Source organism: Rutidosis leptorrhynchoides, chromosome 2 (assembly GCF_046630445.1).
Source record: "Rutidosis leptorrhynchoides isolate AG116_Rl617_1_P2 chromosome 2, CSIRO_AGI_Rlap_v1, whole genome shotgun sequence".
NCBI lineage: Eukaryota > Viridiplantae > Streptophyta > Magnoliopsida > Asterales > Asteraceae > Rutidosis > Rutidosis leptorrhynchoides.
The window spans coordinates 96,945,209-96,961,970 of NC_092334.1; the positions used below are offsets into that span (position 1 = coordinate 96,945,209).

The 16,762-nt window shown below is 33.2% G+C and overlaps 1 protein-coding gene across 1 annotated transcript; it reads left to right on the forward strand.

Moving 5' to 3' along the window:
* The first annotated feature begins 6,812 nt into the window (after positions 1–6,812).
* LOC139888108 (uncharacterized) lies at positions 6,813–16,475 on the forward strand. Its single transcript, XM_071871141.1, has 2 exons — positions 6,813–7,656; positions 15,818–16,475. The coding sequence occupies exons 1-2, from the start codon at positions 7,400–7,402 to the stop codon at positions 16,473–16,475; spliced, it is 915 nt and encodes a 304-aa protein (XP_071727242.1). The 5' UTR covers positions 6,813–7,399.
* The last annotated feature ends 287 nt before the right edge of the window (positions 16,476–16,762 follow it).

The window sequence follows — 16,762 nt, forward strand, 5'->3', positions numbered from 1 at the left end:
TTTGTAATTTTAGCTCCGTTGCGTCGCGCGTTGATAGTTGGTTCATGTCCCGGTTCCGGATTTTCGAACGTCCTTTCGTACAATTTAATATCTTGTATTTTATGTTTTGCGGCTCGTACTCTTGTAACTTTTAGACGTTTCTCATCAATAATTTGAACCACTTTGATTGTACTTTGTACTTTTTAGCTTTTTGGTCGTTTGCGTCTTCAATTCGTCGAATTTGTCTTTTGTCTTCACCTTTTATTATTTAAACGAATATCACTTATAAATAGAACAATTGCAACTAAAAGCTTGTCTTTCTTGAAGGATAATGCTATGAAATATATGTTCATTTTTAGCATTATCAGTGAATATAACCGGATCCATCGCAGGAAGAATTGAAGAATTAAAGTGATATTAACAGTATAGATCTAGAACTATACACAGATTATCAGATATTAAAAAATGGTTACTTACATAATTGCTTTCACATAATTGTTTGATTCATCCACACTTGAATCTAGTTGATCGCCATTCACATCACCAATCGCGATTAACATGATTAAACCTTCTGCGATTCACATAATTAAACCTTCTGAAAGCGCTTGGATTTCTGATTCATCCACAATCGCATTTTGTGATTGTAACGGCGGTTTGATGTATTAGGGTTTGAAGATTGAAGATGAGGCGTCCAAGATGATTTTTTGGGGGGTTTTTGCTTCGTGAATTTATTTCCGTATTAGATGCCAGCGTGGATTAGTGGGTGATTAGAATTGTCATTAGTGATTGCCATGTCACTAATCACAATTAAGAAGTCATTAGGGAGAGACACATTGGATTTAAGTTCATGATTATGTTATAGATTATAGATGCATTTTTACAAAGAATACAATATTCAATATTATATAGGGTAAATAGTCCAAAAAGGTAATGTAAGTTACCAAATTTTCCAATAAAGGTAACATTAATAATTTCACGCTAAAAATGATTGTATACTCAAAATCGATGCAAATTAGGATAATGCTAACTTTAAAACCTGAATGGTAATTCAAATTGGTCACTTATGTGATTAAAATATCTGATAGGATCTAAATACTCAAATGGTACTTTAGTCATGTTAGATGGATTATAAATCATTTTTTTAGTCAAATGTATACTAGCTATTGGATTAAACATATGGTTTCAATGTCATGAACTCGTGATTAATATATCACGGAGAATTTATCATTACGTCGATTCATCATTCATACACCACAAATATATTCATATATACTAACTAAATATGCAATACCGTGTTGTACTGTACAACCTCTAAAACATAATTAGTGGTGTATAAATAACTTATAATGTGTACTAATTACTCTTTTTTTTAATATATGTAAAACCTTTCAGATATAAGTAATTAATATATAATAAGGTAAATATATATATATAAAACCTTTCAAATATAAGCAATTGAAATTCGTTCACGGTCCTCTACCCGGAACACTGCCCGAATGGATGTGTTCTCGGGTACCGTCGATTGGGTTTGGGTTTTTGCCCGAACGTGTGTGTTACGTGCAAATGATGAGGGTCATCGAAATAAATGATCTACTGATGTCAAATCGTGGTTCATAAAATAATAATTTATTTTCTCTAATAAATTGACACGTCTGCAGTTTTTAAAATAGAATATAATTAAGGCAATACGTAAGATGTTTAAAAACTTGTTTTATATAATATAATTGATATCGCTCAAATTATACATATTTTATATTGCGATATCGAGTTCGGTTCGTATTCATTTTGTGATATTTTGAAGATATAATGAGGTTTTTATAAAGTTTATCGCCTTTTTGGTTCAAGTAATGTTTTGAAAGTATTCTTGGTGTTTACGAGAGTTTTGGAGCTAAAAAGATGAATGTTGAAGAAGGTTCAAACTCTGGTTTGCTCGTCTCCACCGTTTTGGCCATAACTTGAGCATACGGACTCGAAAAAAGGTGAATCCAAAGCCCAGAAGTCCGTAACTCAGAGCTCTACATTCATCAAGAATTAAATCTACTGTTCAGATGATGTACACATCGCGGTCGCGATAGGATGATCGCGGTCGCGATCAAGAGACAGAAATTGGCATTTTTCGAACAACAATGTATCCCGGTCGCGATTAGCACATCGCAGTTGCGATTCAGGGTCGGTCAGAGGTCCGTTTCAGCCTTATAAATACCCCATTTAACCCCAACTTTGGGGATCGAATTTGGACGAATCCAGAGGCTAGAAGGTTCGTTTTTAGAGGTTTTAAAGTCATTCTTCACCAAATCTAAAGGGCTTTCATCTAGGATTGAATATTGGATCATTACAACATCATTGGTACTCTAGATTTCATCTCTTTTAGTGATAAAACTATGAATTCTTATTGTTTCCATTGTTTGTTTGATTTTATGATCATGTTTGGCTAAAACCCTTAGTGTTTGCTCAGATGTAATAGCTTTTGATTGCTGGATTATTCTTATTTTCATGGATTTAATGTTTGATTGATTTAGTTTTAATAAGTTTGGTCAAAGACCCATTGTTATGCATGCTTTCTACTTTAATTCGATTATACATGTTATTAACTTGTTATTGTGAGATAATAGGTGTTAGATAACGTGTACTTCAACACTTCATGTGATCTAGACGATTAAGGATTTGATTTCAAATTATTGTATTAAATATCTAATCGGTAATTGAATGGTATTAGGCATCATAATCGTGACAATTACATTGAGTGATACTTGTAGTTAGGATTTTAAGTGATTTTAATCCGGACCAAATCTTAATAACTGAATCTTATTGATTAATAATTATTGTGTTTAACCAAAAGATCCATTATTGTGTTTATCGAATACTTGACTTTAATTACATAATTTGTTACCTATTTTACGTGAATTTATTAGTGATAAACGGATTATGCTTCAACTCTTAGGAGATCTAGACATTTACATGTGAGTGTGAATGGTGATTAATTAGTAATTCGATAACACAGTCGTGTAGTTGCTTCAAGTGATTGTAGTAATTAAGGTTTTGCGTGAGTTTAACCCAGGTTGAATCACAATAGCTTAATCATGTATAGTTTGATTGTTTGAATGCGATTAATGTGAGTTAGTCAAGTTTGGATGATTGAATTATAACTTATCAAGCATTTAATCGGCTTTAATTGAGAGAATAATCCACGTCATTAGTGAATCATCTGAGTGAACACTGCTTCGTCTATCTGGTTATTCGTTTTATTTACTTTTCGTTATTAGTTTAATTACAAAACCCCCATTTTACAACATAAATCTTTAGAATAATTATCAGTCTTAAAATCTTAAACGCTGCTCCCTGTGAACGAATTCGTAATTTTATTACAATAAGATTAGGTGTGTTTTACGCATATCAATAATATATAAAATGGGGAGTGATATGTACACAACTACGTTTTACACATACACAATCGGTACAAGACTGTAAAGCATATTTGGTTGTGTATTTGTAAAACTAGTGAAATGTCCCGTAAAATCACGGGTGTGTTTAAACGAACCAGTTTAATATATGTTTTAAGTGAACATAAATGCTAAAGTCATTTAGTTTAATGACCCGTTGAATCACAGATTCCGACTAAGAAACTTGTCGTTGTTTTTACAAACATATTGATATAATTAACTTGGTCAGAATAAATGAACTATATTTATTCTCCCATGACCTTCTTTCAATTTTCATCGCAATTAATATTTTTCTTGTCATAAAAGCCTACAATTCCAACATTTTATTGAGATATGTAATTCGTATACATATATAACGTAATTAATCCCATAAAGAGAACACATATTTAAATAATAATAATATAATAATAATAAATTTGTTTTAAATTTTAATTATTTATATTTTTAATAATAATTATTAGTAATAACAAATAACTCTTTAATTTTTAAAAAAATTCAAAATACAATTATTACATTAAGGTTGTACAATATGATTCAAAGTTTGTACATGTGTTAATGAGGTGTTTTGTAAAAGATTGTACAATTTGTTTAAAGTTTGTACATATAGTTATGATGATGTTTTATCATACGGTTGTACATAATGCTTCAAATATTATACATATGCTCATGGGAGTGTTTTACCATAAAGTTATACTTAATGCTTCAAATAGTGTACATATATTATGAGGGTGTTTTATCATAAGGTTGTGCATAATGCTTAATATATTATACAATGAACATGTTAATATTTTTATTAAATATAATTAATAATTTTAATGATATTGAGAGACTTGGAAATTTTTTCTTTATTTTTAATTTTTTTTAAACTTTAATAATTTTTATTTTTGACATCATCAGTTTAGAGATTTATATGGCACTATAGATAAATAGAAGTAACTAGTTGTGGAGTCCTCGCTTCGAGCCGGGGCTCCGTTTTGTATGAGGGTTAAAAAAAAGTCTTGATCTATTTTGTGAAAAAGAATTTTTTTCGACATCTAACATTGAAGGGTTGTTCCTTTTGTGAAAGTTGTTTTTTTTTTTTTTTTTAAGTTAGTTGATCTATTTTGTAAAAAAGAATATTTTTCGACATCTTTTAGTAGCATTGAAGGGTTGTTCATTTTATGAAAGTTGCCTCTTTTATCGTTGAGGAAGAAAAGAGAGGGGAAAAAAAGTTAGTTGATTTTTTTGTAAAAAAGAATTTTTTTCGACATCTTTTGCTAACATTGAAGGGTTGGTTCTTTTACGAAAGTTGCTTATTTTATCGTTGGGGATAAAAAAATATATATATATATATATTTATGAAAGTTGCCTCTTTTATCGCTGAGGAAGAAAACAGAGAAAAAAAAGTTAGTTGATTTTTTTGTAAAAAAGAATTTTTTTCGACATCTTTTGCTAAAATTGAAGGGTTGTTTCTTTTACGAAAGTTGCTTATTTTATCGTTGGGGATAAAAAAAGGTGAAATGACGAAAATACCTCTGGTTACTATTGGTGAATAGTGAAACAGTGTTTTGTCTATTAGTATATACTAGTTGTGGAGCCCTCGCTTCGCGCCGGGGCTCCGTTTTGAATGCGAGTTAAAAAAAAAGTCTTGATCTATTTTGTAAAAAAGAATTTTTTTCGACATCTAACATTGAAGGGTTGTTCCTTTTGTGAAAGTTGTTTCTTTTAGTGTTCCTTTTTTTTTTAAAGTTAGTTGATCTATTTTGTAAAAAGAATGTTTTTCGACATATTTTGGTAGCATTGAAGGGTTGTTCCTTTTATGAAAGTTGCCTCTTTTATCGATGAAAAAAAAGGTAGTTGATTTTTTTGCAAAAAAGAATTTTTTCGACATCTTTTGGTAACATTGAAGGGTTGGTTCTTTTACGAAAGTTGCTTCTTTTATCGTTGGAGACAAAAAAAAAAGTTGAAATGGTGAAAATACCCCTGATTACTATTGATAAACAGTGAAATAGTGTGTTGTGTTTTAGATAGTATGTAAATGTAAATGTAAATGTAAATGTAAATGGGGATTATCACCAAAAAATTCATTTTTTTGAACTTGTTTGCGTGAGAGCCCATAAAAAAAAAAGTTTGATAATTTGTCCTCGCAAGGAGCAAGATGCCTCTTGCTCCCTTGCGCCTTGCGTCCTTGCGACCTTAGTCACACTTGAGAGCAAGGAGCAAGGAGCAAGGTGCCTCTTGCTCCCTTGCTCCCAGGTGGAAGCAAGGACGCAAGGTGCCTCTTGCTCCCTTGCTTCCACCTGGGAGCAAGGTGCCTCTTGCTCCCTTGCTCCCAAGTGGAAGCAAGGAAGCAAATGCACCTTGCGTCCTTGCTTCCACCTGGGAGCAAGGGAGCAAGAGGCACCTTGCGTCCTTGCTTCCACCTGGGAGCAAGGGAGCAAGATGCACCTTGCTTCCACCTGGGAGCAAGGGAGCAAGAGGCACCTTGCGTCCTTGCTTTCACCTGGGAGCAAGGGAGCAAGATGCACTTTGCTCCTTGCTCCTTGCTCTCAAGTGTGACTAAGGTCGCAAGGACGCAAGGCGCAAGGGAGCAAGAGGCATCTTGCTCCTTGCGAGGGCAAATTGTCAAACTTTTTTTTTTATGGGCTCTCACGCAAACAAGTTCAAGAAAATGAGCTTTTTGGTGATAATCCCATCTAAATGTAAATGTAAATGTAAATTGTGTAGATATGATCACCCGTATAAAAATAGAGACATATGTGTCCAACATTGGGCCGGGTATTGGAACCGGGTACTAGGGTTTAAGCTCGATCCGGTTTCAGGCATTGGGTTGGGTCTCAATCGGGTTCGGATTTTATTCAGGTCATCACCAATACAAACAAAAACATAGCGTACTAAGCAAGTAAGCAGTGAAGCACAACAGAATGCGTATGAAGCTTTACCCGATTGAATACGACGATTGAACGTTCTCTACTTGTTATTTTAATTAAAATCAGCTATATCTTTCAATTTCTCATCAGGTGAGACTTTCCCCAATAATTTTTGAAATTAGGGTTCTTACATGAACAGGTAAAAATAAATAAAAATAAATACTCCGTATCATTCTTGTGATGGAACGCAAGGCTTATGGCTTTTGCTCTTTGTGATCTATTAAATTTTAAATTGTAGTAGTGTTTATTAATTAATGGTTTTTAATCTTAATCTTAATCTTATTTATAATGTTGTTGTTTTAATTATTATGAACATGCTAGATGAATAAGGAGCAGATTTATTATCAGTTACCTCCACAACATACAAAGTATCCATGGTTGGTTGCTCAGTCGAAACAGGAGCAGATTTTGTACAACATACACAACCCATTATCTCAGTATCGACGTCACATCCCCGAGTTGTATATGAAACGTATACGAGCATGTTTTCATGGTTGGGTGATTCTGTCCAAACCAAATTACGATAACATCAAGTGGTCTCTTTGGAACCCACACACTTCTAAGATCATAAAACTCCCACCTTTATCAAAGTGTATACTGAAAAAGATTTACGCAATTTTAAATGTTGTTTGTCGTCCCCTCCCGATAATCCAAACTCGATTTTTCTACTAACCACCTCAAAAGAACCCAAATTTATTTTTTGCAGACTAGACCGCAAAAGAAAGGATTTAAGCTGGACAGAAATGTCATATAAATACCAACCAAGGCGTATCGCAGGATACGGCCATGACTTTCTATCTTGTCCAACTTATTTTAATGGTAAAATTTACTTTTTGAATAAGGATAGTAGATATCGTGATGTCTTTGTCATTCATCTCGACATTGACGTGCGGGTCTCCAAAGTCGTCATCAATTTAATACCATTACTGAAACAACCTCCACGACCCGAAACCAGAATTCCTTACTGTTCAAGTTCTTGTTTTCTAATAGGTTCGTGTGACAGATCTGTTTTTCATTGATATCTGTTATAAAAGGGGACAGATCTGTTGTGTGTATCTGTTTAAATTGGATATGGCTAGTATGTTTTGGGAGAAAATGGAAGACCTTAAAGATGCTATGTTAATCGTTTGTTTATCTCGTAACTCTTTGAATTACTGTCATGTAGTTCCCTCTGAGTTAACAACAGGTGGTATACATATTCTTGAGCATCAGGTTAACTTTATAAGTTGGTACGATGTTCGAAATAAAACTATCACCATGTCTCGTATGCCACTTACAGATTTATTATATACTACAAACTATGCAGTTTGGTCCATTCCTGGATATAGGTACTGCATTTAATTGATTTGTAGTACCTTTTTTTTTTCATACCTGTTTTATATTTATATTTGTTATAATAATAATAATAATATAGATATGGATAGTCAATTTTGGTGTATACATATAGTCAATTTTGGTACACAAAGTATGTATTTTTATATTGAGATTTTAGACTATAAATACTCATGAATGCAAGCATTAAACTTGCACCATTTCACACACTTACAAAGTGTTTCTTTCTTTCTCCATTATCATCTTTGTTCTTACACTTCATTATTAGTATTCTTAATCAAGAATCAAATCACTAAAGGTAGTTATAAGCCTACTGAATTATAACATCAAGAATCAAACCACTAAAGGTAGTTATAAGCCTACTGAATTATAACACGTTATCAGCACGATAATCTTAATACTAAATATGGTTGGCTCTGCCACCAAAATGATATATGGTCGGTTATACCACCAAAATGATATATGGTCGGTTATACCACCAAAATGATATATGGTCGGTTATACCACCAGAATGATATAGGTCGGTTATACCACCTGAAAAAATATATGGTCGACACTGTCGCCAAATTTTCATTTATGTTTACTAATATTTATATTTTTGTTATATAACATTTATTTATGATTGCTTACACATGGTCGACACTGTCACCTACTTATCATTTATGTTATATTAAATTTATGTTTAATGTTTATATACTTATGAATATAAATTGACTCTAATTTATCATGATGTTTGTTTTAATTTTTGATAATAGAAAATGTCGAATCTGGAAAAGCTTAAATTTACTCCTTTAGAATCAACTGGAAACAACTACATGCCATGGGTTATAAAAGTAAAAATGCATCTTAAATCAATGGGCATTCTTGAAACCATAAATGAAAACAACACTTGTTCTGAAAAAGAACAAGCTACGGCATGTTGCTTTATTCATCAACATATTGATGAATGTTTACAAAATAATTATGTGACTGTAGAAGATCCCCATGTTTTATGGGAAGGTCTCAAAAGCAGATTCAATAATCAAAGAGAAATTTTACTTCCAGCTGCAATGGAACAATGGAGAACATTAAGGTTCCAAGACTTTAAGAAAGTAAATGAATACAGCTCAGCTCTGTATAATACATGTTCACAACTTAAATTCTGTGGACATGAAATTAGTGATGCAGACATGATGGAGAAAACTTTCTCCACAATGAATGCTGCAAACATCACAGTGCAAAGAAATTTGAGAATGCTAAAGTTCAAAACATATCCTGAACTTAATTCATATCTCTTAGTTGCAGAGCAAAATGATGAGCTATTAATGAAAAATCAGCAATCCCGTCCTACTGGTACACTTGCAATCCCTGAAGCAAATACTGCAAATAATTATAAACAGGGACCAGGACGCGGGCAAGGTCGTGGTTATAATAACCATCACCATCATCATGCCAAAAGCCATAACTATGGTAGAAACCATCCTTATGGTAATGGTAATGGGCGTGGACGTGGTCGTGGTCGTGGCCGTGGTGGTCAAAGAAATAGTAATCCACGAAAATATAAATATCAACCACAAAACAAGCCCATTAAACAAGATGTTGAAGAAAATTCTTCTAAAAATTCTGAAGAATCTTGCTACAGATGTGGTAGAATGGGCCACTGAGCTAATACTTGCCGAACATCTAAACATCTTGTTAAGATGTATCAGGATTCGCTGAAAGGTAAAGAAAAGGAAGTAAATTTTGTGGATAATATTGATCCAACAGTCACTGAGAAACCATCTGATTTATATGAAGATTTCTTGAATGTTTAAGTTGTGTGTCTTTTGAAAAATAAACGATTTAATATCGTCTGTCTTTGTCATTATGTTTGCTAAATGTTTCAGTACTATCTATTTGCGTTTAAAATATTGTGTAATATTAATGTACTCACTATTTATTTCTTATATATGAAGTTCAATATGAATTTTGCTGGAATACAACATCAATCAAGTGGTGGAGATCTCTGTATAGCAGACAGTGGAACTACACACACTATACTTAAATCCGAGAAATATTTTATTGATCTAAAACCAACGGAAGGAACTATACATACAATATCAGGACCTGCTAACTTGATAAAAGGGATAGGAAAGGCAAATTTCATACTACCAAATGGTACAAAATTTTTAATAAATGATGCCTTATTTTCTCCCAAGTCAAGCAGAAATTTATTGAGTTTCTCCGACATATACCTTAACGGGTATGATTATCAGTCAGTGACAACAGAAAATGAGAAATATTTAAGTATCACTGACAAGAGTCATGTGGTTGAAAAACTGCCAAGACTTAGTTCTGGATTACATTATACACATATAAATGTACCAGAAATACATATGGTAGTTAACGAAAAATATATTGATCCTGGTGTATTCAGTTTATGGCATAACAGATTAGGCCATCCAGGATCAACAATGATGAAAAGGATTATTGAATGTACTCATGGACATCCACTAAAGGATAGAAAAATCCATCATGATACAATGGTTCCATGTACATCTTGCTCTCTTGGAAAATTGATAACTAGACCCTCACCACTTAAGGTTGAGAAAGAATCACCAATGTTTCTTGAAAGAATTCAAGGTGATATATGTGGACCAATTCATCCACCATGTGGACCATTTAGATATTTCATGGTTCTAATAGACGCATCTAGCAGATGGTCTCATGTTTGTCTGTTATCAAGCCGTAATGTGGCATTTGCAAAATTTCTTGCCCAAATTATTAAATTGAGAGCTCATTTTCCTGATTACACCATTAAAAGGGTGAGACTTGATAATGCTGGTGAATTTACATCTCAAGCATTTAATGACTATTGCATGTCTATAGGAATTGTTGTTGAACATTCTGTTGCTCATGTGCATACACAAAATGGTTTAGCCGAGTCATTGATTAAACGTTTACAGTTAATCGCTAGACCATTGATAATGAGAACAAAACTCCCTGTATCTATATGGGGTCATGCAATTTTACATGCTGCTGCATTGATTCGCATCAGACCAAGTGCAAGTCATAAATATTCCCCCCTACAACTTGCTTTTGGTCAAGAGCCAAATATTTCCCATCTTAGAACATTTGGTTGTGCAGTGTATGTTCCAATTGCGACACCACAACGTACAAAAATGGGTCCTCAAAGGAGGTTGGGAATATATGTTGGATATGAAACATCTTCAATATTAAGGTATATTGAACCTATGACAGGTGACGTTTTTACAGCACGTTTTGCTGATTGTCATTTTAATGAAACATTGTTCCCTAGATTAGGGGGAGAAATGAAAAATAAAGAAAATGATGTTTCATGGTGTGAACCTCAATTAAAGTATCTTGATCCTCGCACAAAAGAATGCGAGACAGAAGTTCAAAAGATAATGCATATACAAGAACTTGCAAATCAATTGCCTGATGCATTTACAGATACAAAAACGGTGACAAAATCATATATACCAGCAGTAAATACTCCAGCTCGAATTGAAATTCCAAAAGCTGGCAATAACGTCACTCATGAATCTTTGCCACGTCAGAAACGTGGAAGACCAATCGGTTCAAAGGATAAAAATCCTCGAAAAAGAAAATCAGCTGATAATGAAGTAAAAGAAAGTGTTCAAGAAGAACCACAAATCAGTACTCCTACTGCAGAGGAGATTGATGATGTCAATACAGAAATTGCAATCAATTATGCATATTCAAAAATATTATGGAACCGAAATGAAATGAAAAATCTTGATGAGAAATTTTCATTTAATGTTGCATATGACATCATGAATAATGATGATGATCCAGAACCAACATCTATGGTTGAATGTCAAAATAGACATGATTGGGCTCAATGGAAAGAAGCAATACGAGCTGAATTAGAATCACTCAATAAAAGAAAAGTTTTCGGATCCATCATTCTCACTCCTAAAGATGTGAAACCTGTAGGATACAGATGGATTTTTGTCCGAAAAAGAAATGAGAAAAATGAAGTTACAAGGTATAAAGCTAGACTTGTAGCTCAAGGTTTTTCTCAAAGACCGGGAATTGATTATGAAGAAACTTATTCTCCTGTTATGGATGCAATTACTTTTAGGTACTTAATCAGTCTGGCAGTTTCTAAAAATTTAGAAATGCATCTCATGGATGTTGTGACTGCTTATCTATATGGATCACTTGATAGTGATATATATATGAAGATACCTGAAGGATTTAAGGTACCAGAAGCATCAAATGCAAAACCCAAAGAAATGTATTCGATTAAATTACAAAGATCTTTATATGGGTTAAAACAATCGGGACGTATGTGGTATAACCGATTAAGTGATTACTTGATAAGCAAAGGGTATACAAATAATCTTACTTGCCCTTGTGTTTTCATTAAGAAAACAACATCCGGATATGTGATCATAGCTGTTTATGTTGATGATCTTAACATCATAGGTACAAATAAAGAGATCCATGAAGCCATTCAACTTCTAAAGAAAGAATTTGAAATGAAAGATCTCGGAAAAACCAAGTATTGCCTTGGTTTACAAATTGAGCATATGCCTAATGGTTTACTTGTACATCAAACAACATATACTGAAAAGATTTTGAAACGTTTCAATATGGACAAGGCAAAACCATTAAGTACTCCTATGGTTGTTAGATCACTCAATGTTGAAGCTGATCCATTTCGTCCATGTGAAGATCAAGAAGACATTCTTGGACCAGAAGTACCATATCTTAGTGCAATTGGAGCTCTTATGTATCTTACAAATTGTACAAGACCTGACATTTCTTTTGCAGTTAATTTGTTGGCAAGGTTCAGCTCTGCTCCTACCAAAAGACACTGGAATGGGATCAAACACATATTTCGATACCTTCGAGGAACTACTGATTTAGGATTATTTTATTCTAACGAATCAAAACAAGATTTGGTTGGTTATGCAGATGCAGGTTATTTATCTGATCCACATAAAGCTAAATCTCAAACTGGATATGTATTCCTAAATGGAGGTACTGCAATATCATGGCGTTCTCAAAAACAAACACTTGTTGCTACATCGTCAAATCATGCCGAAGTGATTGCATTACATGAAGCTACTCGAGAATGTTTTTGGTTGAGATCAATGACACAACTCATTACTGATTCTTGTGGACTAGAACGCGATAAAAGTCCAACAACTATCTATGAAGATAATGCAGCTTGCATAGCACAGATGAAAGAAGGGTATATCAAAAGTGACCGAACAAAACACATACCACCTAGATTCTTCTCATACACTCAAAATCTCATTAAGGACAACCAGATTGAAATGAGATATGTGCAATCTAGCAAAAACTCTGCTGATCTTTTCACGAAAGCACTTCCAACTGCTATTTTCAGAACACACGTTCATAACATTGGCATGAGACATGTTCAAAAGATGTAACAGCTGAAGCGATGTCTACTTGAGGGGGAGTCAACTCCATGCTGCACTCTTTTTCCCTTAGCTAAAGTTTTTTCCCACTGGGTTTTCTTTAGCAAGGTTTTTAACGAGGCAGTAATTTATAGTTGATCTTCAACAAAATAAAATTGCTATCCAAGGGGGAGTGTTATAATAATAATAATAATATAGATATGGATAGTCAATTTTGGTGTATACATATAGTCAATTTTGGTACACAAAGTATGTATTTTTATATTGAGATTTTAGGCTATAAATACTCATGAATGCAAGCATTAAACTTGCACCATTTCACACACTTACAAAGTGTTTCTTTCTTTCTCCATTATCATCTTTGTTCTTACACTTCATTATTAGTATTCTTAATCAAGAATCAAATCACTAAAGGTAGTTATAAGCCTACTGAATTATAACATCAAGAATCAAACCACTAAAGGTAGTTATAAGCCTACTGAATTATAACAATATTTTAATTTTATGTATGCCTGGAAAACGGGTTAGGTTGGGTTGAGCCCCAAACGGGTTTGGGTCAAAACGGGTCATGGTCGAAAGGGTCTCAATTTTTTCAAACGGGTCGGGTCGGGTCGAGACCCTTCTCTCTTCCAAAAATTTATAAGTTTTCCCCATTTTTTTTGTATTTTGTATTATTTTTTTACATTAAAAAAAAAAATTAAAATTTTTTGTTATTATTAATTTATTACCTTTTAATTTTTCTATCATCTTAAGTTCTTTGTTTTTTTTTTTCATTTTGAAATGTGCTGGGATTAGGTTTCAACGAGTCTAGATGGACCATATTAATGGACTAAACTCTAGATGGACCTTGTAATATATTAATGGACTAAATATGGGTCCATATTGGACCCATTCCCTCTATATCTCGAGACTCAAATGGTTGACCCAATGGACCCAATTTTTGGATTATGGGTCTTGATTGCCAGGCATAATTTTATGTTACAAAAAATGTTTCAAAATTGTAATTTGTGTAGGGACTTAATCACGCCAAAGGTCCTTAAAGTTTAACATTTTTTTCATCCGGGGCCCTAAAGTTTTTTTATTTCATTCTAACCCTTAAAGTTATGATATGGTTTCATTTAAGTCCTCAAGTTAACTGCTGTTAATTCCATAGCGTTAATTTAGTATCGCGTGTTTACAATTTTGGGGTACATTAGTCTTTTTGCGTGTATGTCTTTTGTATACTACGTATATTGTATATTGTATATAACATATATACCAACCATGTATGTCTAATCCCAGCTGCACTTTTTAATCAATGCAAACCCTAGTTCCCAAATTTCAATCGTCCCCTTGGCAAACCCTAGTTCCCGAATTACGAAGATGATTAATTGTTGGTGCAGTAGACAAGCTGGACTTCGCATTGAAACTAAAGATTGAAGAACGGAAAAGAAGACGTCTCTAGTTTGTATTAATATTGTTGGGCTTAAGTATTATGTATTGGATTATATATTGTATAGTACTTTGATTTAATTTGATTCATCAGTGAACGTTTAGGGTATTTTGATGTAATTTAATCCATCAATGATTGTAATGTTGATGTTTAATACAATGGATTATATTTTTGATGATCTTTAGTTTAATACAATGCATTAGTTTAATGCAAATCAAGTTTATAAATCAAGTTTTGTGCGGCTTAATACATAACAAGTATTAAAAAGTTACTGTTGTTGTATATATACAGGTTTGAGCAAAACGTTTGTGCAGTTTAATACAAAGAAACTGCTTCTGTACAGTTTGTGCAGGGTACAAAACAAGTGCAAACTGCAGACCAGTTTGGTTAAAATAAGAGTATGCATTTGAGAGATTAGTTTGGTCAAACAAAGAGATCAGTTTGGTCAAGTTTGTGACTAAACTTTGGTCTTTGAATAAAAAAAAAAAAAATAGGTTAGTGTAGGTACAATTTGTCAAGTCCATTTGTAAAGTCACAAACTTTAGTAATTTTGACTTTCTCAACGTTAATATCTATTGTTTGTAAAATCTAATGTTAATGTAATATTTAATGTTTGTTTGTGCAATCAGTTACCACTAGTGTAAGATTGTACAATGATCTAAAGTGTAAAGTGTATACTTGGGTCTTTGGTCAATTTTGGTCACTAATCTAAAGTTACCACAAGTGTGCACTAATCTAGAGTGTAAACTAAAGTAATCCTTAAAGTTATGATTTTGGTCAGTTATCACAAGTGTGCAGTGATCTAAAGAGAAAAATTTGGTCTTTGGTTCAACTTTGATCTTTGATTCAACTTTAGTCTTTGGTCAATTTTAGTCAATTTTTTGACTAAATTTTGGTTCACATTTGTGACTAGCAAATATAAATCTAATTTACATTGTGACTTTTGTTCAGTATAACCACCATTTTTGCAATTCCAATATTAAGGGTGAGCATCAAAATAACAACTTTATGACTAAAGAAGCAATGTTGACCCAAAGAAGCAATATTGACCCAAAGAAGCATTCTTGACCTAATTACATCAAAATAGCAGACGTGGTTTGATTTTAACTAGCAGCATGTTTAGGTTTATTATTATTAAACTACATTGACCAAACTGCCCTCATATGACTCAATAGTAACAGTAATAAGTTAACGAAAGTTAGTTCCAGGGTCGAATTTGAAACCAAATTTAAACATTAAGGGTGAGCATGAAAAATAAAAACTTTAAGGTCGAGGATGAAAAAAGAGGTAAACTTTAAGGACTATTGGCGGAATTAAGTCTTTGTGTAGGTTGGAAGGAGATTATGGAAAAATCGAATCTAAACAAGAGGAGGTCAAGGAATATGAAGTTTTGGTGGTCAATGACGAGTGTGTGTTTAGTTTTTCGTTTGATATCTTGGAGTTGATTATGAAGTTTTGTGATGATGTTGACTATTTTAACTTTCGTGCAACGTGTAAGCAGTTAGCAACACTACCTGTCATTCGATGGAGCAACATAACTGAAATACAACAAAGTTTGCAGACATATTCCTTAGTATCACCATGGTCAATGGTCTTAGACAATGATCGGGGCATAATAACTATTACTGATTCGATGTTGGGTAACAAGTACTTCATAAGAACATCACAAGACCTTGTTGGTGATGTCCAAATTCATTATTCGAAAAATGGCTGGTTGTTGATGTCTAAAAACACATCAGACTTAATGTTCTTTAACCCCTTCACAAGTGATATACGCAAGCTTCCGCCTGTAAACATCTCTCATGTAGACGAATTTTGTTTCTCTGCGGGGCCAACATCCCCTGATTGTATGGTTTTTGGACTCGGGACTGATTCTGCTTGCATCCACTTTGTTGGTCGTGAACAATCCTGGGCCTGGCGTATGAAATGTCCCGTTCATATTAATTATAAACGTTCCATATTAATTGATTTCGTCGCGAGGTTTTGACCTCTATATGAGACGTTTTTCAAAGACTGCATTCATTTTTAAAACAACCATAACCTTTATTTTATCGATAAAGGTTTAAAAAGCATTACGTAGATTCTCAAATAATGATAATCTAAAATATACCGCTTACACACGACCATTAAATAATGGTTTACAATAAGAATATATTACATCAAAAATAAGTTTCTTGAATGCAGTTTTTACACAATATCATATAAGCATGGACTCCAAATCTTGTCCTTATTTTAGTATGCAACAACGGAAGCTCTTAATAATCACCCGAGAAT

Excerpts from the sequence above, each read along its gene's own strand:
- LOC139888108 (XM_071871141.1), top strand. The coding sequence starts at position 7,400 with ATGGCTAGTATGTTTTGGGAGAAAATGGAAGACCTTAAAGATGCTATG. Across the intron at positions 7,657-15,817 it reads TGGTCCATTCCTGGATATAG|GTTGGAAGGAGATTATGGAA; the intron begins GTACTGCATTTA and ends GTCTTTGTGTAG.